The sequence below is a fragment of the Tenrec ecaudatus genome, chromosome 10 (genome assembly GCF_050624435.1).
Source record: "Tenrec ecaudatus isolate mTenEca1 chromosome 10, mTenEca1.hap1, whole genome shotgun sequence".
Classification (NCBI taxonomy): Eukaryota; Metazoa; Chordata; class Mammalia; order Afrosoricida; family Tenrecidae; genus Tenrec; species Tenrec ecaudatus.
The window spans coordinates 137,402,589-137,425,968 of record NC_134539.1 but is presented as its reverse complement, the minus strand read 5'-3'; the positions used below and the strand labels follow the sequence as shown (position 1 = coordinate 137,425,968).

General features: G+C 59.5%; 2 protein-coding genes across 3 annotated transcripts; both read left to right on the top strand.

The window, feature by feature from the left end:
* The first annotated feature begins 1,034 nt into the window (after positions 1 to 1,034).
* Positions 1,035 to 13,023, top strand: KAT2A (lysine acetyltransferase 2A). 2 transcript variants are annotated; one of them, XM_075561832.1, is made up of 18 exons: positions 1,035 to 1,415; positions 1,560 to 1,683; positions 2,006 to 2,151; positions 2,275 to 2,364; positions 2,561 to 2,742; positions 2,819 to 3,010; positions 3,722 to 3,828; positions 3,986 to 4,096; positions 4,209 to 4,345; positions 4,428 to 4,636; positions 5,030 to 5,156; positions 5,984 to 6,094; positions 6,444 to 6,587; positions 6,812 to 6,926; positions 7,023 to 7,059; positions 7,132 to 7,195; positions 7,301 to 7,385; positions 12,327 to 13,023. In XM_075561832.1, exons 1-18 carry the CDS (start codon positions 1,077 to 1,079, stop codon positions 12,518 to 12,520), a joined length of 2,514 nt encoding a protein of 837 aa, XP_075417947.1. In that variant the 5' UTR covers positions 1,035 to 1,076; the 3' UTR covers positions 12,521 to 13,023. The 2 variants fall into 2 exon arrangements, with proteins under 2 accessions (XP_075417947.1, XP_075417946.1); XM_075561831.1 differs by having other exon boundaries at positions 4,206 to 4,345.
* A 371-nt stretch (positions 13,024 to 13,394) lies between these two features.
* Positions 13,395 to 21,469, top strand: DHX58 (DExH-box helicase 58). The gene is made up of 11 exons (XM_075561830.1): positions 13,395 to 13,864; positions 14,041 to 14,242; positions 14,594 to 14,784; positions 15,581 to 15,697; positions 16,161 to 16,287; positions 16,435 to 16,626; positions 17,409 to 17,662; positions 18,111 to 18,422; positions 19,110 to 19,300; positions 20,489 to 20,585; positions 20,886 to 21,469. Exons 1-11 carry the CDS (start codon positions 13,697 to 13,699, stop codon positions 21,069 to 21,071), a joined length of 2,037 nt encoding a protein of 678 aa, XP_075417945.1. The 5' UTR covers positions 13,395 to 13,696; the 3' UTR covers positions 21,072 to 21,469.
* The last annotated feature ends 1,911 nt before the right edge of the window (positions 21,470 to 23,380 follow it).

Genomic DNA, 23,380 nt, shown 5'->3' with positions numbered 1-23,380 from the left:
TGCGGTGTTGTAGGTCAGCTAAGCTTGTCCTAGCCTCAGGGTCAGGGTGTCAGCTGTCTGGGCACTCTCTGCCCTTATTTGGGGTCCTGCCCCTTCCTAGGACCTATCCCCGCCTGGCCAAGGGCAAGGGAGGCCCGAGGGTATGGCAGAACTGGACAGACTGCAAGAGCCTCACCCTGAGCCTCATGGGAACAGACCCCAGTTCAGCTCAAACTTCCGTGTGAGACGGCCTCGTTGTCCTTTCAGGAATAAGGCCCAGGGGCACTGCACCAGGCTTCTCCGCTTGGCCCTTGAGAGATGGGAGGTGGGCGAGTCTTTCCGACCTTTATTCCTGCAGCACAAAGACTGGGCTCTGGGGACACCAATGAGGGCCTGGCCCTGAACTCGTGGACTGGAGGCGAGGCAGTAGGCTTTGGCTGAGGGAAAGGCGCCGACCCTCGGCCTCCACCTCATCCCCACCCCCAGGAGCCTTCTCCGCAACCAACCACAGCCAAGCCTCTGGCACTCTGGGCCTTTTAAAAACAGTCATACTGAAATGCAACATACTTACAGTACAGTGCACAAACCACAGTTGATGAATTGTCACGAAGTGAACAAGCCAGTGTAACCATTACATCGTCACAGAAGAACTGTTGCTAAATTTTAATCTCTCTGTAACTAATGCTGTACGCGGGGAGGCGTGTTCGGCCGCGTCTTTGCAAGCATGGGGTGTAGGAGGGAGCGTGCGGAAAGTCAAAGTCCCGGGCCGGAGCATCAGGTGTGGGAGGACAGTCCACAAATCGCCCAAACCCTCTCCTGTTTTCCAAGACAGCCGTCTTCGTCCCTAAGGACTGTCCCACTAATCACAGAGGGATTAGAAGCGAGGTGGGATCAGTTTGGGTTGCGCTCACAGGCTTCATTTTGCTGCTCCGTCCAGCGGACAGTACAGAAAAGTCTGGAAGCTGGAGGCCCAGGGGACTAGCGATGGAGGACTACATTTCCCAGCATGCCTCAGCGCGGCGACGCTTGCGCACTGAATGCCGGTTGCCCATGCGGCCCTAGGGCTGGGAGCGCCGCGCTCCGCTGCGGGGGAGGCCATGGCGGAACCTTCCCAGGCCTCGACCCCGGCCCCGGCCGTGCAGCCCCGGCCCCTTCAATCTCCAGTCCCCGCCCCAATTCCCACTCCTGCCCCCAGCCCTGCTTCGGCCCCCGCTCCAGTTCCCACTCCGGCACCCGCCCCCGCCCCAGCTGCAGCCCCAGCCGGGAGCACAGGGACTGGGGGGCCCGGGGTAGGAAGTGGGGGGACCGGGAGCGGGGGGGATCCGGCTCGACCTGGCCTGAGTCAGCAGCAGCGCGCCAGCCAGAGGAAAGCGCAAGTCCGGGGGCTGCCGCGCGCCAAGAAGCTTGAGAAACTAGGGGTCTTCTCGGCTTGCAAGGTGGGGGCGGGGCCTGGGGTGAAAGGGGCGGGGTCTGGGGCGTCCCAGGGCTTGGGGTGGGGGGAATGGGGGCAGGCAAGCTTTTGTGGCGGAGCGGCGGCTTGAGCCTAGGAATAGGACCCCTGACTGATCCGTCTGCCTCAGGCCAATGAAACCTGCAAGTGTAATGGCTGGAAAAACCCCAAGCCTCCCACCGCACCCCGAATGGACCTACAGCAGCCAGCTGCCAACCTGAGCGAGCTCTGTCGCAGCTGTGAGCACCCTTTGGGTAAGGCAAGCAGGGCCCTGGGACCTGGAGGAGGGCTGGGCCTATGGCTCCTGCGTGAACTGGTGGCCGTGCCACAAAGCCTCCTCTCAGAAGAACCAGACTCCTGGAAAGGGCTTGGGTTGGGGGTGTATATATCCCAAAACGGAAGGAAGTCTGGCCACCCAGAAGAGCAGCCAGACTCCTTGGCTGGTCACTCTGCCTACAGGGGCCAAGGGTGCTCCTTGGCTGGCTAGGAAGAGGGAAGGAGCCCCCGCCCCCCACCCCCACCCCGGAGATCTATCTGCCCAGCCTTGCCAACCCTGCCACCTGCCCCTTTTAACAGCTGACCACGTGTCCCACTTGGAGAATGTGTCTGAGGATGAGATAAACCGGCTGCTGGGGATGGTGGTAGACGTAGAGAATCTGTTCATGTCTGTCCACAAGGAGGAGGACACGGACACCAAACAGGTGTATTTCTACCTCTTCAAGGTGCGCTTCCACCTCAGGAAGGAGCCTGGGAGGAGAGAGTGAGCTGGTGGGGAGGGCCTGAGGAGGTGGTCTTCGCAGCTCTAGCTCTGCTGACTGGTTGCTCTGTGCCCCTCTTCTCCCCAGCTCTTGCGGAAATGCATCCTGCAGATGACCCGGCCCGTGGTGGAGGGCTCCTTGGGCAGCCCCCCCTTTGAGAAACCTAATATTGAGCAGGTGAGACAGGGACTGTGGTTAAGTGGAGACTTGGCCCACCTGTGTTTTTCACCCTCCTCAGGCTGAGGCCCTGAGAGTGCTTCAGAGAAGGGAGGCTGCTTTGGGGGGGGTGGGGGGAGCGCCTTTCTCTTCGCAGAGAGGGAGCCTCGCCCTGCTGGCTGCTCAGCCCCAGCCCTGCTGTGTCTCCCCTTCCCAGGGTGTCCTGAACTTCGTGCAGTACAAGTTCAGCCACCTGGCTCCCCGAGAGCGGCAGACAATGTTCGAGCTCTCAAAGATGTTTCTGCTCTGCCTTAACTACTGGAAACTCGAGACGCCTGCCCAGTTCCGGCAGCGGTCGCAGGCCGAGGATGTAGCAACCTATAAGGTCAACTACACCAGGTAGGCCTGGCCAGGGCGGTCATGGGAAGAAAGGTGCTGGGCCCGCCTGGGCTGAGTGGTTCCCCTGCCCCCACAGGTGGCTGTGTTACTGCCACGTCCCTCAGAGCTGCGATAGCCTCCCCCGTTACGAGACCACGCACGTGTTCGGGCGAAGCCTGCTCCGCTCCATCTTCACCGTTACACGCCGGCAGCTGCTGGAAAAGTTCCGAGTGGAGAAGGACAAGCTGGTGCCCGAAAAGAGGACCCTCATCCTCACCCACTTCCCCAAGTAAGGCTCCTTCCGGCCTCTCGGCCCCACGTTAGAGTCCTTGCCGTTGTCTCCTTTCTTCTGGGGAGGCCTCCTGGGTGATTCCCCCCTCCTCTCCACGAGTCTTCTGGAATCGGGGTGTCTACCTGGCAGTCTGACCCCGGCCCACCAACTCTGCTTGCCTTGTGCCGTTAGTCTGGGGGTGCCAGGGGCCTGCCTGAGGGCTGGTACTGTTCTGCCCATGCGCACGGTAGACATGACCAGTTTCTGCAGGACCTGGACACAGCCTCAGAAGCCCTCCCCAAGCAGCGCCCCAAGAAACCAGAGTTTCCCTTTGACGTGAACCCGGTGCCCACCCTCATTCGTCTGTCACATTTCCCTCTGCTCCACCGTAAGCCGGGCTGTGCTCCCGTGCTCCTCCTGCCAACAGGGCCCTGAGGAGACGGGCCCAGGGTAACAAGGCGACTGCCCGGCCACACACTGAGAAGGCCGAGGCCCGGGGTCCCCGTCTTCCTCCCCCTGCGGCCCCCCACAGCAGGCAGTAGCCCTCTAAGAACGGTCTCTTCCCGCCACTCAGGTGCTCCCAGAAGGCAGAGGGTGTCTGCTCTCTCAGACTCCCAGTTCCTCTGTCTCTTTCCCCAGCCACCTGCCACTGTGGTGCTTGGCCCAGGGCCCCACCTTGGTTGGAGGGATGGAGTTAGGGGGCTAAGCGTGTGTGTCTCCCGCCCCCAGATTCCTGTCCATGCTGGAGGAGGAGATCTATGGGGCAAACTCTCCGATCTGGGAGTCCGGCTTCACCATGCCACCCTCAGAGGGCACGCAGCTGGTGCCCAGGCCTGGTATGTCTGCCTTGCAGGCTGAGCTCTGCACCCCGGGCAGAGAGGTGCTGAAGTGGCAGTGCTGGGCAGGCAGGAAGGCTGCTACCCTGGTGAGCGGGGCGGGTCCCTTTGAGACACCTGTCCAGCCACCAGCCCCTACCCGATTTCTCTGTCTCAGCTACCGTCAGCGCGGCTGTCGTTCCCCGCACCCCCATCTTCAGCCCCACCATCGGCGGGGGCAGCAACAGCTCCCTGAGTCTGGACCCCGGAGGGACAGAGCCCATGCCAGGTGGGGACATGACCCCTGACCTCTGATGACTGTGAACTTCTGTCCCCCACTCTTCTCACTGCCCCTGAGAGACCTTGCCACTCCAACCTGCCCCACCCCCCGCCCACAGCAGGCGAGAAGAGAAAGCTTCCAGAGAACCTGACGCTAGAGGATGCCAAGCGGCTGCGGGTGATGGGTGACATCCCCATGGAGCTGGTGAACGAGGTCATGCTGACCATCACCGACCCCGCCGCCATGCTGGGGCCCGAGGTGGGCAGCCCGTGGGGAGCGTGGCGAGTGGGGCCCTGACTGGTCCGAGATCCGGGCTCACTGCCCGCCCTGTGGTGCCCAGACCAGCCTGCTGTCAGCCAACGCAGCCCGGGATGAGACCGCCCGCCTGGAGGAGCGCCGGGGCATCATCGAGTTCCATGTCATCGGCAACTCGCTGGCACCCAAGGCCAACCGGCGCGTCCTACTCTGGCTTGTGGGGCTGCAGAACGTCTTCTCCCACCAGCTGCCGCGCATGCCCAAGGAGTACATTGCCCGCCTCGTCTTCGACCCGTGCGTCTCCAGTAGGGCCCTGAGCAGGCCGCCCCTCCACCTCCCCCTGACCGCCCCCCCCCCAAACCAAACCGAACGCACTGCCCTTGAGAGGTTTCAGACCCATGGCAGCCCTCTAGGGCAGGGTAGACCAGCCCCTGGGGGTCTGTAAGACGTTGGCATTCTTGGCAGGAGTAGAAAGCCCCTCTGTCCCCTCAGACTGGCTGGTAGTTTCAAACTGCACCTAGCAGTTCACAGTCCCCTGAATAAACCCACTACCCCTGCTCCCCAGGCTTTGGGAAGTCTTGGCCCACACGGTTCAGCCCTTGCAGTGTGGCTCTGGCCCGGGCGGCGGGGATGTTGAGGGGAGCTTGTGGTGGCCGGGTTGACGGTGTGACAGTCCTCTCCTCTCAGGAAGCATAAGACGCTGGCCTTGATCAAGGACGGGCGGGTCATCGGTGGGATCTGTTTCCGCATGTTCCCCACCCAGGGCTTCACAGAGATCGTCTTCTGTGCTGTCACCTCCAACGAGCAGGTCAAGGTGAGCACAGCGCCCCTGGACCCCTCCAGTGTGGAACGTTCTTGGGGTGGCCAGACCATTCCTCCCATGCCCACCAGGTGGCAGCTGTGCCTCTGAGAAGGACAGCTGGAGAGAGCCCCTGCTGTCAGATGGAGGCCCAGAGCCAGCTGCAGCAGCCTGGCATGGCCCTGCCCCTCCATGCCAAGACCGCCTGCACACCTGGGGAGCTCGTTACTGTACATCAGCCCCCACAGGGTGACAGTCCCAGATTCTGCCCTCGGTCACAGCTAGTGTGGGCTCCCTCTAGTCTCTGGCTTTACATATAACCCAGGGTTGCTTGATTCCAAAGACCTCTTGGTGCCCCCCCACCCCAAATATCCTGAAGTGTGGGAGACAAGAGTGTCTCTTTGGGGTTCAGATGCTGTGATTAGCAGGCTCCTGGCAATGCCCCTCCCCTGACTCCCACCCCTATTTCTGTGGCCCAGAACCTGGGACCTAGCTGAGCACCCCAGCTTCCTGGTGTAGAGTCACACCTACATGGCTTTTGCCCCTGGCCCCACTGTGGCTGTTGCCTGACTTGGGACAGGTTTGCTCCCATACCTAGGTGTTGGCTGTAAAATGGAGGCGGCAGGCCCCTCCTCAGGCTAACTTGAGAGCAAGGCTGTGAAGCATCAGGCACCGCACCTGGCCCAGAGCAAGTGCTGGTTTGCTAGCATCCTGTGCTTCGACTTCCTTCCTGTCCCATCCCCTTCCTCTGGGAGCTGGTGTCACTGCCCCTGCCCCCCTGTCTAATGGGCCCCTGCTCTGGCGCGGGGCCCCCTGCTCCCCTCGGTTTTCCTCGCCTGCAGGGTTACGGGACTCACCTGATGAACCACCTGAAGGAGTACCACATCAAACACAACGTCCTCTACTTCCTCACCTACGCTGACGAGTATGCCATCGGCTACTTCAAAAAGCAGGTGACCCTCGGCCTCGTCCACCCGCCCGTGGACGGGGTGGCCTGCGCAGCCCCCTGGTGTGGACGAGGTGGGCGTCACCTCGCTTCCCCTCGCACCACGTGCAGGGAAGTCCTGGCTTCCTCTGGATACCAGCCCAGAGGAAGGAGGGCCCTGCGGGGGTGCGGGGTGCAGAGAAACCCCTGGAAGGTTCTCAGGGCTGAGTAGGGAAGGGACAACTAGCCAGAAACTTCTCGCCGGGTGCGGAGTGCCACTGTCGTGTGCAAGGGGGGTGGGAACATGGCGCCCACCGTCCCGCCGACGCTCTTTTGAGAGAGGCTCTGAGAGTGGGGTCCTATCCACCCACCTGCAGGGCTTCTCCAAGGACATCAAGGTGCCCAAGAGCCGCTACCTAGGCTACATTAAGGACTACGAGGGTGCGACCCTGATGGAGTGTGAGCTGAACCCCCGGATCCCCTACACGGAGCTGTCCCACATCATCAAGAAGCAGAAAGAGGTTGTGTGTGTGTGCTGGGGTGTAGGCACGTCCACAGGGCTTCCTGAGAGTGCGGGGCGCCGAGCACGCTGGCGTGAACGTGTGCCCATGCAAATGGGGACAGGCCTGGGCCTTGGGGGTTCTTGCTGTGCCTCTGGGGAAGTTTGGAGGGGGCAGAACTGGGCAGCCTTGGTTCTCCCGCTGTGGATGAGCTAGCCCCTCACCCCCCTCCTGCCTTCCCTCAGATCATCAAGAAGCTGATTGAGCGCAAGCAGGCCCAGATCCGCAAGGTCTACCCTGGGCTCAGCTGCTTCAAGGAGGGTGTGCGGCAGATCCCTGTGGAGAGTGTCCCAGGCATCCGTGAGCAGGCTCTCCGTTTTTGGGGGGGGGGCGCCCCAGGGAGCGGGCGATGCACAGGCTTCACTAGTGACCTTTTCCCTGCTCCCCACTTTCCAGGTGAGACAGGCTGGAAGCCGCTGGGGAAAGAGAAGGGGTGAGTGTTGCGGGGGCAGGGGCGGGGGAGAGGGGGAACCAGGCACCTTAGACGTGGCCTCTCTCCCCGCAGGAAGGAGCTGAAAGACCCTGACCAGCTCTACACAGCCCTCAAGAACCTACTGGCTCAGATCAAGGTGGGGAGACCAAGTTCCCTGGGGGGGAGGGGGCGGGAGGGTGGCAGACACGCGGAGGCTGGATGTGGGACTCAGTGGCCCTGCCCCCGGCTCATCTCTTTGCAGTCGCACCCCAGTGCCTGGCCCTTCATGGAGCCTGTGAAGAAGTCGGAGGCCCCCGACTACTACGAGGTCATCCGCTTCCCCATCGGTGAGCACACAGCTTCCCAACCAACCCCTTCTTCCATCCTCTGCTCCTGGTCCACTCCACCTCCCACCTCCCACCTCTCCCTGTCCACCCCACCCCACTTTCCCCAGCAGCCCCACTCCCCACCCCAAGGGAACTAAAGCTCCTTCCGCCAACCACTTTTTCCCCTTTTTTTGTGTAACTGTATTTTAGGTGGGTAGGCACACAGCAAAACAGGTCCCCGTTCTCCAGGGTCCGCCTGGTCCTCGGCACTGGTTGTACATCTTCTTCATGGTGTCTCTCCATCCTGTTCCTGTCCTGCTTGGTTCTCTCTGTGCACCTGCGCGTCCTGGGAGTAGTTGACCACTAGTCTCCTGTAGGCACCCCACCCCGCTGGTGTAGTGGGTTACTGCTAACCACACAACGTCAGCAGTTTGAAACCACCAGCCTCTGAGAGGGAGTAAAATGAGGCTTTCTACTCCCGTGAGGAGGTACTGCCGGGTGGCTCTGAGCCAGCATTGACGAGAGCAAAGGATCATATACAGGCAATTTTTTTAGTCCGCGCATAGCACTCAGGGGTTATGAGCCAGCTGCCTATGTAGGTGAGTGGTGACTTGAAAAAAATGTCACCTCCAGGCTCCAAGCATATCCCTGAGTAACTGATTCCTCCTCACTCACTGGTCCAGTTAAGACTAATTTTTTTTAAAGATGAGAAGTTCTGTTCTACATCTGCACCCCTCCTCCACCACCACCACCCCCACTCACACACCGCCCATTCCATCAGGAGCCATGGATCCAGGTCCTGACTAGAACACAGAATGGGAGCCGGGCACCATCCGGGTCTCAGGGTAATCCATGGCTCCTGTGGACACTGGTCCCGTCTCTGACTCTATGGTTTCCTTCTGGCTTTCTTGCTCTCTCTTCCTTCTTCCTCTTCTCTCCAGACAAACAGAGGCCAGTAGTCATCAGCATCCCAGGCAGCCACTTGGAAGTTTTGTTTTGAACAGTTTTATTGGCGTAGCATTCGAATATCAAATAGAATTCAAATAGTTCACTCCAATTGCCAGCTTTGAAGACCTCAGACACTAGCTGCCAGACTAGGGTGTCGATTATGAACTTCATGAACTACGTGACGCCAGGTGGCGAGCGGTGTTAGGAGATTACGATCCTGAGTCTTCAAACCAAGCCAACGCATCCTGTGAGCTGATTTTTCATGTCTAAGGAGGATCAGTTTCTATGACCTTTACATACACGCACACATTTCATACATGCATGCGGGCGTACACATGGATATTGGCAGCGGTGGTTATAAAATTAGATGAAGCAGGCTTCAGAACGTGCGTGGAAAATTCTGTGAACTCTCCCTCCCTTGCTTCCACGGACATTTTGAAGCCCCCTTGTATAGCTGCCAGGGTTTCAGTTCATACCCGCACAGGCTCATTCCAAACAAAACACATGTGCATGCGTCTGTGATTAGTGGACAGTGGCAGCAGACAGGTCCTCCCGCTAATACACTTGTCTCAGGCTCGAGAGAGTTTCTTTAAAAATGGCCCACCAATCAAATCAGCAGCTTCGAGGGGCAATTAAGTTCAAGACACGAAGGTCAGTCAGCAAAGAAGTTTATGACAGCAGTTTCGGGAGGGCTCTGAAGCTGTAATCTCGGGTAGAGTCTCGAAGGACACAGGGCAACCCGAGGGGGCTTATGAAGAAGAGGTTTTAAGACAGCTGAAAGCTGTCTTGGAGAGAAAGGGGCCCGGAGAGTGGCACTGGGGAATTTTCCCCCATCACCGCTAGTCAGGCACCTACTCATTCGTCAACGACAGCAAGGATTTCTGTTGGGAAATCTTATCCCGCCCACCTTATACCCATTTTGCCCTTCAGACCCTTTGTATGGTCCCCAAACTCTACATTTAAGGAATATCATGTGAGTGCCCCCAGGATGCAAAACGGGGGGCTTGACGTGGAAATCTAAGTGCGGGGCACGCCTGTCGGAAGGATGAAGCGCCCAACTATAGACCCCCATGGAGGAGAACATACACCAGCTTCACTTTTTTCCCCTTGTAATGAAAGAGGTCTTCTATTTAGATCTACCTTGTTCCTTGTAATTTCACATGCCCAGTGAAAACCAAAGGTCGGAGGAGCAGTTACACTGCCTACGGGCGTGGGCAGTTACAACAGCCGAGCCTGTTCTTAAATGAAGTTCTATTTCACTTGCTCGTGAGCCCTCTGGACTCAGTGTGAGAGTCAAAGTCAGGAGAGAAGACGTAGGGAGAACTTTCCTTTTTTGTTGGAGAGGGTTAGCCCTCCACAATCAGCACGGTCCATGAACGTTCTGTGGAAGAATTCTAGGTAGAGAAATTAATGGAGTCTATGTCCATTTCAAGCTGAGCTGATGTCATTTTGTTTGTTACCCTGTTCGGTGTCATGCTCCCCAACCCGATGTGTTTCATTCTTCTTCCAGTGAAAAGATTTTCATCCACAGGAACAGCACCAATGGCTCCGTTGTCCTGTGCCTCCCTTCGATTTCCTCTTCCAAATCAGTTATTTCCCCATTTCTGCCCGGCCTCCTTTTCTGAAGCATATGTGCCGAAGCTCTAAGACTGTCCACCTTAACACCTGTCTCATCACATCTCTTGGAATAAACAGGCCTAGACCTGTGTCGATTATGTCCACAGGGCCCTCGGCCTCTTCACCTCTTGTTCCCGGGGAGAACGGGCATGATCTGCTGCTGCTTCTCCACCACCACCAAGCAGTTCAGGATGAAATGCCAACACTCACACCCATGGGTCAATAGTCCTTGCCCTGCTTTGAAGTTGGTTTTTATTTGTTCCATATCTTGCTCAAGTCCATCCCTCTGTTCTTGTGTTTTCCTTGCGAGAAAAGATTCCGGAGGGATTTGGGCCATCTTTGGACCTGGGGACAGAACACTCTCTTTCCATGGGCTCTTCTTATGAAATTTCATCTTCCATTTTGTCCTTTGTCAACACAAATCGGAGGGAAGGCGCGCGTGACCGGCGCATACACCTCTCCCTCCTCCAGGGCGTACCCCAAACCCGCCATACTTGTTTTCAACAGCTTCGAGGAAATGCTTGCGCATGAGTTGAGTTGTGGGTTTTTTCTTTTCTAGTTTGCCACTTCTGTTTTCCTCATCCCGATTCTCCAGGGTACCCTTTGCCAGCTCAGTGCCCCTTGCTTCCACGTAAACACTCTCCGGTTCTCATTTCCTCACCAGCGTCCAGTCACGAGAGAACTTCCCTCTCTCCCCTTGCCTGTGCGGTCCTTGCTTAGGAGTGCACACGACACAAATCTGGGACCTGCACCTTGACTTTTGGGGGGGGGGGGCGGGAGGGGAGTAGCAACTACAGGTTTGAGCAGTTCGCTTGGCTCCTGTCATTCTTTCTTGTCATCTTCCTTCCATTTCATTTCAGCGTCACATTGTGCTGACGTGGATTTTGTGACCGGATTTAACTGGCTGAGTGACAGCCTTGCTCAACGGCCGTTGCTTTTCTCCTTTCTGTTTAGACCAAAGGTTTTGTCTCCAATGATCTTTTCTTCTTCGGCTTTTGGCTGCCCCAGGCCTGAGCCTGTTTCTTGAGGGGCATTGCATTGCGGGCACAGGTGGATGCCGTCAAGAGCTCTGGCCTGGGGTCAGGAGGAGGAAGCAGGCCAATCGCCTCACGCTTTGATAGCTTTGTTTACTAAGGGTTTCTATGATTTAGTAATAATGCCCACTTACCCCCATCCATGAGGGGGCTTCAAGCATGTGTGGCGATGTTGCACGCTATTTTCTTGTTCACACTGATGTTTTGACGCCACTTCTAACAGCATTTTCCAAAACCTGTGTGCACACCTGCACGCGCACCCCCGTGTGTATACAATACAGCCCAGTGGGCATTACCTTGGGTAGGTAAACTGCACACACCGCTCTCATTCAAGGCACCCTTTCCCATCACCCTAAATAAAGTGACAGCCGTCTACAGAGTGAACCCCTCCCCACCCCACCACTGTATCTGACGACCCTTGTCACTTTTGGAAAGTGAGGTCACACTATACTTGTCCTTCTGGTTCCGCACCATGCCCCCTGGGATCATCCATGTGTGACGCGTGGCTGAGTAGCCCATGGGCAGGGGCACCACACCTGGCTTCCCCAGTCGTCTGTTGCTGGGCACCTGCAGGGCTTCATTTTCTTTGTTCATGAACAGAAGTGCGCCCGTGTCCGTTTGTTCACCCGCGCCCAGTCGTTCTCGGGTCTGCCCGTACCCAGGAGGCAAAGGCTGAATCTTAGGGTCGCTCACGCGCTTTGTTTAAACTTTGTTAGTCTGCAGCGGGTGCCGCTTTCCTTTCACCAACCCCTGCTTTCTGTTTCATCGCGTCTGCGCATAGCGTCCCTTACCCCACTTGCTCCGCTGCACTGCCCTCGGGTCGTGCCACCCTCCTGAGCTCATGGGGCTGATTGTCCTGGGATGTGCACCCCTCACGAGCGCGACCGCGACCGCTCCTTTCGCAGGCTCATCTGTTGGCCCGAACACAGCACAGGCCCTAAGCCTCGTGCTCTAGCAGTCACTGCGCTGCCCTGCCAGCAGTGCCCGAGGCTCCCAGGTGCCCACTGGCATCGCGGGGGTCGGTTGCGGCTCACTTGCCCGGTCTCCGTCGCTTGCCATGTGCCGCCCGGGGTGAGCCGAGCGAGCGTCGATTCGGTTTTGCGTTGGAGCATCTCGCCGGTGGGCAGAGCACCTTCCCGTGGGCTCGCTGGCCGGCCGTTGGACGCCGGCTGTTCGTGCCCTTGCCCGTTTTCCAAGTGGGTAGATCTATTCTGGAAACTAGAGCCTGTGGGCTCTGTGGCGCCGCCCGAAGATTCCCCGACTCCCCCGCCAGCCCCTCGGTTGCCTTTCCCCTGGCCTGAGAAAGCCCTTCGGGGAGCTGGGGGCCTGTAAGGAAGGCCTGCCCTTGTCTCCTGCTGCCCAGACCTGAAGACCATGACGGAGCGCCTGCGCAGCCGCTACTACGTGACCCGGAAGCTCTTCGTGGCGGACCTGCAGCGGGTCATCGCCAACTGCCGGGAGTACAACCCGCCGGACAGCGAGTACTGCCGCTGCGCCAGCGCCCTGGAGAAGTTCTTCTACTTCAAGCTCAAGGAGGGGGGGCTCATTGACAAGTAGCCCCTGGCCGCGGACCTGGGGTCACCCCCTCCTCCCCACACACCCTCCAGCCAGGGGCCACCCAGCCCCTCTTCCTTCCACAGGCCCTCCTGGGCATGCGGCCGCCCACAGCCTGCAGGTGTGACCCCCGCTTCCCGGCTCTGACCTCCGGGCGGGGTCCGGGCCCCGCCCCTCTAGGATGGCGAGGGCCAGAGGACACCCCCTGCCCAGGCCCCGGGGCGACGCCTCACCCGGCTCCCCCAGAGCTGGGGCTTCCCTGAATCCTGGCCCGACTTCGCTGATTTCTCCAGGGCTGGGACTAAGTGATGGCTTGGGCTTGAGTGGGTGGGCTTCCCAGGTGGTCAGTTCAACCCCAACTGAAGGGGCCACGCTTCCCTCTGTACTGTCTGTCATTCTGTCGTCGCCGTCGTCCCCCCCTCCGGAGGAGGGGGGTGCATGGGGACCAGTCATTCCCTGGCATTCTTCCCTTGGAGGGAACAATAAAGTTTTGTGGGTTTTTTTTCCCCCTGCGTGTGATGGTTTCCTGGGGGTTTCCCAGGCTGACCCTGGGCCCCTCACGGGCCAGGAGACTTCCGGGTGTGGTGGTGCAATCAAGCCCACCACATGGTCCTGCTCGTGTCCCCAAGGTCGGCACCAGCTCAGCTGGGCCGCGTTGACTTCGAGTGGGCTTGCTCACAACTGGCTCCAAGATGGCACGGGGGGGTGGGGTGGGGCGTAGCTGGATGCGGGAGCACAGAGTGGCACCCTCACCGGCAGCATTTCTTCACCCACCCACCCCCATCCTGCAGCTTTTCCCCAGGGGGCAGGGGCCGCACCCGGGAGAGTCTGGGAAAGGCTTGGAGGGCAGGCTCTGGCTCCGCCCCTCAGTTTCAGTTTCCACTTCCTATCTCGGCTCAGCTCCCGCGGCGTCCGGCTGAGCTCCGCAGAGCTGCCCCTGCCTGCCGGGTGGTGCAGGTGAGACCCGGGCCAGGCAGGGCCGACCTTGTCCCTTCCCTCTCGGCCAAAGCAGACTCCTGGAGGCGGCTGGAGTGCCCTGGCCTGCTGCCCTCCTGGCTCAAGGCAAATAGCCCTGGGCAGAGAAAGGTGTTTTCCTGTCCTGCCTCCAGCAGAGCAAGCCACGGGTTCCCAGGGGCAGTTGAAAGAAGGGCCCGTGGGGCTGTCCCTGCCCTACCCGGAATGGAGCTGCGATCCTACCAGTGGGAGGTGATCATGCCGGCCCTTCGGGGCAAGAATATCATCATATGGCTGCCCACGGGCGCCGGCAAGACCCGGGCGGCAGCGTATGTGGCCAAGAGACATCTAGAGACTGTGGCCCGAGCCAAGGTGGTTGTCCTGGTCAACAGGGTGAGTGACCCGCCCTCCCTTCTGGGGGCATCCACTCCTCTGGTGTCTCCTGAACACCAGAGCAGCTGTGCTCACCTACCCCAGCCCAGTTCCTTACCCGTCCTGGGGTGACCGAGCCTCCTCCCCAGAACTCTAGCGGATAATACTAGTTTTCTCCCCTCATTCCCCATCCTCAGGTGCACCTGGTCACCCAGCATCGGGAGGAGTTTAGTGGCATGCTGGCTGGACGTTGGACAATCACAACCTTGAGCGGGGACATGGGGCCACGGGCCGGCTTCGGCCACCTGGCCCGCAGCAGTGACCTGCTCATCTGCACCGCTGAGCTGCTGCAGACGGCCCTGACCAGCTCTGAGGAAGAAGAGCACGTGGAGCTCACAGGTAGGAGCTGGGGTGGGGAGAGAAGCAGCTAGGGCAGACCCTCCTGCTTAGCCCCAGGGCCCCCCTAGCGTATACACTGGCGAAGCCCGGCTCTGGCACACGCCCCAGCTGAGCCTCAGTTTCCTAATGGGGCAGTAAACCAGCCCCACTGACTTGTTTTCCTGAGAACCTCAGTTTGCTAATGGATACAATGTATCCATCATCCCCGCAGGGCAGGTTTCCTCCTCCTGGCTGGTTGGAAGGAGGGGAGAATTTTGAAATCCTGCCTCAATGCCTTGGGACCAGCTGATGGGAGGAGGAGCTTTGTATATGCCGCTCACATTCGGCACCACCTCCTGCGCCCCTCCTCAGACTTCTCGCTGCTCGTGGTGGATGAGTGTCACCACACACACAAGGACACCGTTTACAACAACATCCTGAGCCAGTACCTGAAACTTAAACTCCAGAGGGTGAGGAACCTGCCCCAGGTGCTGGGGCTCACCGCCTCCCCAGGCACTGGTGGGGCCTCCACCTTCGATGGAGCTGTCAACCACATCCTGCAGGTCAGCCGGTCCTTTGGCCTTCCCATAACCCGGCCCACCAGGGACCTCCTTGACCACCCTACCCAGGCCCCACTCCCCTACCTGGGCTCCCCATGGCAGGGCTGGCCCCTTCCTCTCCTAAGACACACAGCAACAGCGTCCAGTGGCTTCTTAGCCAAATCAGCTCCTCACTCTAGCTCAGAGCGTTGCAGTGACGTATGCCCCCAACCTGTCTCTCCAGCCTCGTGCTTCCTTTCCTACCTCCTCCACCACACTCACACTTCACCTCGACTGACTATCCTGTATCCTGGATAGGTCCAGCTGACAGATTAGGCCGGAGGGGGACACTTGCCCCCAACAGGGTGCCAGTCCAAGGGGGGGTGCCAGCCGAGACTGGCTGGCTGGAATCACACACCCCCTGAGAGGTTGCCCCTGGGCGCTCTCCCTCTCCCTTTCCTCAGGCTCTGCAGGTTTGTTCTCACCATTGTGCTTCCTGCTGCTTCCGCCTGAACTTTCCCTGGCAAGTTACCTGTCCCTGACGTATTGGAGAGAAACTTACAATGTCACCTTTGAGAGGTGCTCCTGTCGCACCTCTCTGCACTGCATTCCATCCTCCATCCTTCAGGGTTCCGGTCCTTTCCATGCTTCCGAAACACTCCCAGGCTGCCCAGCTCACCTCTCCTCCCAGCTCCATTCGCAGTCCCTCAGTGGTAGCCGTGGATAGTCATGAAGGACCGAATCCCCTGCCCTGCCCCAAAGCTGAGCCCATTGTTCCCACGCCTTGCCATCTCAGTGTACCCCTCTCTGTTGCCTCCAGCTCTGTGCCAATCTAGACACCTGGTGCATCATGTCACCCCAGCAACACCAGCCCCAGCTGCAGGAACAGCGGCAACAGCCCTACAAAGAGTATGACCTCTGCCAGCGGCGCAGCCAGGTGCCCGGGGCGGGGCTGGAGTGGGGTCCGGACCCTGGACGCCCCGTGCAGGGCTTTGCCAACCGTGAAGCAGGGGCACTTTGTGTGTCCCCTGCGGGTGTCTGACCTGGCAGGTTTGGGAAAGGAGGAGACGTCACTGAGCCCAGGCCAGAGCCAAGAGCCCCCCAACCCCCAAGCACGCATCATCCGTGGAAGCAGCAAACAAAAAGCCCCACAGCCATGGAGTCCATTTGGACCCACAACTAAGAGAATGCCATCCGTGTGCCTCAGTTGCCCACGTAGAAACTGGGATTGGTGTACAAGTAGGTTGTAACTGTATGTTTTCAGCAACAAAATAACATTGGGGGTGATAAAAGGGGGGCAGTAAAGCCAAGAGGCAGCGGAGTCACAGGAGGTGGGGGGTAAGTTGTCAGCACTCCCAAGACTGTGGGGACCCCCTCATGCCCTCACTCCTACCTCCTAGGACCCGTTTGGGGACTTGCTAAAGAAAATCATGGACCAAGTCCACGACCACATGGAGCTGCCCGAGCTGAGCCGAGACTTTGGGACCCAGAAGTACGAGCAGCAGGTGGTGGAGCTGAGCCAGACTGGTGAGAGGGGTTGCCTGTGAGGAGACCAGCAGGGGCGGAGCCTGTATCCAAGGGCGGGCTCTACCTGGGTTAGCCCTGAGGGGCGGGGCTCAGCCGTGAAGGGGCGGGGCCCGGCGGGAGCCTGGTATGTGGCCCTCTTACGCACAGCGGCCGAGAAGGGCTTCCAGCAGCAGCGAGTGTACGCGCTCCACCTGCGGCGCTACAACGACTCGCTGCTCATCCACGACACGGTCCGCGCCGAGGATGCCCTGGCCACGCTGCAGGACTTCTACAACCGGGAGTGCTCCACGAAGGTCCAGGTGCTGCAAGCCGAGCGCTGGCTGCTGGCGCAGTTCCAGGGTGAGGCCCAGGGAGGGCAGGACGGCCGAGGATACCGTGAGTCGGGTTTGGGGACCAAAGTCAAGGTGGTGGATGTAACAAAAAACTGAGTTACGTGTTAGGCTACGAGCTTCAAGGTCAGCCGTTCGAAACCAGCTGCTCCGCGGGAGAATGAAGAGGCTTTCTACTGGCCGAAAGGGTTGTCTCGGAACTGCACAGAGGCAGTTCTACCCTGCCCTCTAGGGGTCACTATGAGTCGGCATGGACTGGATGGCGGCTGTGAGTTTGATTGTTTTGTGCGGGCGGGGTGGGGGCTTTCGTGCTCAAGGTTTGCACAGATGCAAAGGCGAACGCACATCATGGCAAAGAGTTTTACAAAATCCCCTCGCTGGAACTGCTCCTGAAAGTCCCTCAGACTGGGGAACGCAATGGTCAGAGGGTGGGTGACCTTGGAGGCCGGCAGAGACTTGAGATCCAGAGACGCCTCTGGGTGCCAGAAGCCAGGTTGAAAAGGTCAAGGGTCAGTGTGGGAGGGGGGCTGAAGGGTACCGGGTCTGCACTCTGTGGACGAGGGATTCTACAGGAGAGGACCTAGAGCAGGGCTGCAGCGGGGCAAAACGGACGATGGGGCAGAGCCGAGAGAGCCCTTGCTCAGTCTTGTCACGCCCTCCAGAGCTGCTTGTCTCCGTCCCCACCCTGCCCTGCACCCTGCCCTGCACCCTGCCCTGCACGCCCCGCCCCACATGCCCAACCCACCCTCACTCAAGCAGGGTTCCCTGCCTCTGTCTTTGGTATCCCTGCAGCTCACAAAAACGAGCTGACCCAGTTGGCAAGACTTGGCCCAGAGAACCCCAAGCTGAAGGTGCTGGAGCGGATCCTGCAGAAGCAGTTTGCGACCCCCCTCAACTCTCGGGGTATCATCTTCACCCGCACCCGGCAGAGCGCTCACTCCCTCCTGCTCTGGCTCCAGCAGCAGCCCGGCCTGCAGACCTTGGACATCAGGGCGCAGATGCTCATTGGGGCAGGGACCAGCAGCCAGCGCCCCCACATGACCCAGGTGCGGGCTTGGGCTGGGGACATTCCCTGAAAAGAAGGACGGGGAGGGGACAGGGAGACCCTGGGAAAGGGGGACTGAATGTCCCTAGTATAAGGGTAGAGGGCTTGGGGAGAAGACTGAACACTGAGCCGCTCAGTGCCCAAGGCCGCCCCCTTCCCCATTTGGGGGTCCCAGGGAGAAGAGGTGGGTATTGTGATTCTTCAGGGTAGGGGATTGAGGGCCTGGGAGGGGAAGTATAGGGCCTGAGAGACCCTGTGTTTGAGGGAAAGGATTTGTGGGGGCCCCTGAGACGGATGGGGACTGGGTGGTGCTCTGGAAAAATGATGGAGCTCTTTGGGGGCCTTCAGGGGGAGGGGCTGAGATTGTGAGTAAAAGAGCTGAGGCTGGGCTGGCAAGCAGGCCTGTGCGCTCCTCAGGACCCTCTTCCCTCTCTCATCTCCCACCCCAGAGGGACCAGGAAGAGGTGATCCGGAAGTTTCGCATGGGTGCCCTGAACCTCCTGGTGGCTACAAGCGTGGCAGAGGAAGGGCTGGACATCCCACAATGCAACGCGGTGGTCCGCTACGGGCTCCTGACCAACGAGATCTCCATGGTTCAGTCGAGAGGGCGCGCCCGGGCTGATCAGAGTGTGTACTCCTTTGTGGCAGCCGAGGGCAGCCGGGAGCTGCGCCGGGAGCGGGTCAACGAGAAACTGGAGGCCCTGATGAAGCAGGCCGTGGCCGAGGTGCAGAAGATGGACCAGGCCGAGTACCAGGCCAAGGTCTGTGGGCCTCTTGCGGGCCCGAGCAAGGTGGGGGGCTGAGAGCTACGCACCAGCCCCTCTTGAGACTAGCTTGGCCCCACTTTCCCCACCTGGGCAGGGCTTGAGTGAAGGGTGGGAGGGGCCAGCAGGTGGCGCTGCCAGGGAAGGCACTGTTCTGGGCCTCTAGAGGCCTGGGGACAAACCTGGGCCTGAGCGGTTCATCCACCTTTGTCACCAGATGCTCTGCCTGCGAGGGCCTCCCACAGGCCTTTGGGAAGCAGATTTCACAACCGTTCTCCTGAGGCAGGGCGACCAGGGTCCACCCTCACCAGGCTGTGCCCTGAGTAGACCTTTTGGCCCCGCAGAGTTATTAACCATGCCCTCTTTTGCTCTCAAAAATGTCCCAACTTATGCAAAACGAAATATATATATTATAGCTTGTGTGTTCAGCCTCCCCACCCCTGGGTGATCTGATCCCTGGCCAGTTTAGAGCTGCGGCTTTGTAGAAACCCCTCCAAAGAGGGGAGTGATTCATTGGGAAGGCTCCACCGTCCCCCTGGTGGCCTCGTCTACACACCACTAAGCTTTTTCTCTAAAGTGGGGGAGGAGCGGGTGGCCCAGGAAACTCCTCTCTGGGTAGAAATGATCTGAGGAATCTGGGAGTCCTCGGACCCCCTTCATGCCCCACATGCCCCCTCTCCCCAGATTCAGGAACTGCAGCAGTCAGCCCTGTTCAGGCGGGCAGCCAGAGCAGAGCTGCAGGCACGCCAGCGGCAGCAGTTCCTGGCCGAGCAAGTGCGACTTTACTGCATCAATTGCTTGGTGGCTGTGGGCCACGGGAGTGACCTGCGGAAGGTGGAGGGCTCCCACCATGTCAATGTGAACCCCAATTTCTCGTGAGACCTGGGGAAGGAGGGTGGAGGAGGGTGGGGCGAGGGACTGAGGCTCTTCTCCTAAGACAGTTCTTTGGAGGGCCTGGGAGGCTACAGAGCATCTGCCAAGCCCTGATCTCGCTGTATCACCACCTGCTGGACAGGTGAAGGAAGTGAGACCCATCCAGAGAGGTTAAGTGACTTGCCCAAGTTCACAGCCATTAGGTGGTTGAGCGGACGCTAGAAGGCAGGAGACCAAATGCTGAGGGGCTACAAGTGGCACTAGATCCTTTGGCCCCACATTCTCTGGGGACCTCAAGAAGGGTTGGCTGCCCAGGGCCTGCCCTATGGGGTGACCACCACCCCTCACAAAACCTATGTGCCCCATCTGTTCACAAATTAAATACCTCAACTGGGTACCTGCTGTGCGTAGGCTCTGCGCGCAGGACACTCAAACCCGAGATTCTCCTGGGAGGAGGTGACATTTCTTTCATCTGGATCGTGAAGGATGGGATCCCGGGTTTGGATCAAACCTCAAAACCAAAGTCCCTGCCTTCGAGTCAATGCCGATTCATCCCCTGCAGGACAGGGTAGACAGGGTAGCCCTGCCCCTGTGAGTTCCCGAGACTGTGACTCTTTACAGGAGTAGAAAGCCCCATCTTTCTCCAAAGGAGCTGCTGGTGGTTTTGAACTGCAAACTTGGCCATTAGCAGCCCATCGTATAACTTTTAACTCCTGCACCACCAGAGGGCAGTGGTGGGAAGATAAGGATGGGCAGGCCAAAAGACAGGAGTCCCCCCACCCACCCACCTGAGTGGAAGGGGTTATAGATGATGCGGTTCAGAAAGAAGACAATGATAGCTTTGGGAAGATGTGGACGTGCAGCCCATTGACGGGTCTGAAGATGACCCAGCAGTTGGTAGAAGGATGGGTTGGGGGTGGGCATCAGGAGCGAGGCAGGGATTCCCAGTTCGGGTGGGTCGCATGCAGGGATCTTCCTGCTGAGGCCTGGACTTGGCAGGTGGGCTGGGGATGGAGGCAGCAGCTATATTGAAGAAAGGGCTTCCAGGCTCTGGGAAGCCCTTCCGTCTCTGACTCCAGGAGGCAGGAAGGCTCAAAGCCCAGGAGTAGGCTCAGCCAGGGAGGGGACCTAAGCTCTGGGGAGCATGATCCATGAGGGCTCCCCCATGCGGCCACCCCATTCCCCTCCAGGATCTACTTCAACGCTTCCCCAGAACCTGTGGAGATCCACAGAGCCTTCAAGGACTGGCGGCCCGAGGGCGCCATCAGCTGCAGGAACTGTGGGGAGGTAGGTGCCCTCAGTGCCCAGTCCCCAGAGGGAGGGGGCCCGGCCCTCGGGGCGCTCCCAGTGGCATGGGGAGACAGTCCGGCCCCAGGAGCCTTCAGGATTGTCTGTCTGCCCTCTCAGGAGCCCCAGGTCTGAAGAGAGTGGTGTACAGCCCCTGTCTTGGGAGGCTCACTGCAATGGGGGAGGTGTCCCTCAGTCTGAGATGAAAGATGTAGGTTCCCCTCTTCCTGAAGCCCCAAGTTGAGGAGAGAAACCCAGCTGTGGGCAGCAGCCCAGACCCTGCATGCTGTCCACCTCCAGGCCTGGGGTCTGCAGATAACCTACAAATCCGTGAAGCTTCCCGTGCTCCGCATCCAGAGCATGCTGCTGGAGACGCCGGAGGGGCGGCTGCAGGCCAAGAAGTGGTCGCGCGTGCCTTTCCCCGTGCTTGCCTTCGACTACACCCAGCACTGTGCCAACGCGCTGGCCGATCTGTCCCTGAACTGACTTGACCACCTGCTCGCTGCAGTGCCTGCCTCGGGCTGCAGGGCCTGCCTCGGGCTCCAGGGGGCACCAGAGTTGCAGCAGTTGCTAGTTTTGCTCAGGCCAAAGGGCGCCAGGGCCCTCCTGCCTGAATCTTTGTCCAGCTACAGAGAAAACCTCAGGGGTGGGTTGGCCAGCTGGGGGAGGGACTCTCGCTGAGCCCCCCTCCACAGCCAGCCACACAGACTCTTTCTGATACACTGGTGGGGTGGAGACTTGAGGACAGGGACCTGAGGCCAAGGCTCACCTTAGTCAGCCCTTTTCTGCCATGTCACTCCCATTGATTGACATTCCTCAAACATTATTACGGGGAGGGGGCACGGGATAGGTTACACGCCGTGTAGCTCGTCAACAGTAAATAAAGGAGCATTTCAAGCTTGCAGTTTGGTCTGTTTGTAGGGATGAGAGGGAGAGGGTACGCACACATCATCCCCACCCAGGACCGTCTCCTTGTGCCCTGCCCCGACCTCCCGCCCCTCCCCATACATTCATTTGCTTTGGGGTTGATTTTCAATATTAAAGTTGTAACACCGCTCTAGGAGAGAACGTCAAAGATCTAAATTGAGGTCATCGTGAATGTGAGACACTCCTGCCCCCACCACCCCATAACAGCCCCCAGTACCCCTCTCTGATCCCTAGGTCCACTTCCTTGGGCTGGGGTCCAGGGTGTGAGGGGTGGGTTTGGGAGCTCAGGTAAGCATGTGGGGGGAGGGGAGTAGCAAGGGCCTAGATTTTCTGTCCTCATTTTCTCAAGGAAGGAAGGCACGGTCTGGTTGATTCTTCAGGGAAAGGACTATTTCTGCGTTTTGAGAGACCCAGCAGGCAGGAGTCACCTTCAAGAGGAAGGGAGGGGACAGGGCAGAGATTAGAGAGCAGGCTGCCAGTCCTTCCCGCCGGCTGACCTCTCCTGCTGCATCCTTGGCTTTGCCCCAGGTGGATGGGAACTCTTGCATCGTCACCCCCACTCTACCCGAAGTATCGTATTTTCAGGGGGTCCCTCCTCTGAGCAATATAACAACAGTACCAGTCTTCTTAGCCCCCAGCCCTGAGAGATGTGTACTTCGTTTTCCTAGGGCCTTCCTCCTCCTCATCTCCCCGTGTCCCCTGACCCTGGCACCAGGAGTGGCCCTTCTCCCCCTTACTGCCAGGCCCCATCTGCTCATTTCATCCCCAATTATCCCCCCTTGCCAGCAACGTGCCTTTGACAGGTCAATAAAATTAGCGACTGGGGGCAGAGGGCCCAGGGTGCTAAACTCAGCGGCCTTGAATGTGCCTGGACACACGGAGTCTGGGCGCCTGTCATTCCAGGGCTAAATGGTGACAGCTGAGAGACCTGAACCGGCGCGGGGTGGGGGGTGGGGGGGGAAGGAAGGGGGGACAGTTTTCGGGCAGAGACAGGATAATGCCCCTCAACACACACACACCTCTGTCTCTACACTCAGGTGCTCACTGGACAGGGGCTCTGCCTGGGTGGTGGAGGGGGTGGGGGTCCTGTGTCCTCCCCTCCCCCCACCAGGCTGGGGGAGAGCGCTTCATTGAGGAGGTAGCTGAGATGCTAGGGGAGCTCAGCAACCAGGGAGGTTCTCTAGAGGGCTCCCCAGCGCTGCTGATGGCCCCAGGCACGTTGGCAACTGCCTGCAGGAGGACAAATCCTAAAGGGTTCAAGCTCAGGTGTCCTGCCTTCCTTGCTCGGCTCTGCGCTCCCTCTCCCTTCCCCACCTGAATCAGCTGGCCCGCCCCACCTGGGGAGACCCAGGGATGGGGTGGGGCGGGGCTGACCGCGGCTGCCCAGGCCCCGCCCCCGATCCAGCCCCCCGCCCCTGCCGGTCCCCAGCCGCGCCGGCGCTGCGCCGGAGCGCAAGAGAGCAGGTGGCGGTAGGCGCGCGCGGGCTCGTCTCTGCCCCAGCAGGTAAGTCTGCGACGCCCCGGGCTGGTCCCCGCTGAGCACCTGGAGGGAAGACAGAGAGCCAGGCAGCCCGTCGGACCGATTCTGGCTCCCCGGGGCCAGAAGGACATTCTGATCCTGGCAAGGAGACCCACCTGGGCATCTAGCGGTGTGGCTCACGTCTGGGGAACGTGCAGCACTCTCCGGTGTGAAAAGACCACACTGTGTCTTAAGGACCCGGCTGGGAAAGGAGCCTGGGAAGTCTAGGGGGTGAGAAGGGAGGGGGACGGGGCAAGGAGACCTCCTTGACTTGGGGAGTGCCTCATCCAAGTCCTTCACGCGGGGTCAGGAGAGATGGGTGACTCAGAGGGCTCTGTCCTGTGGGCAA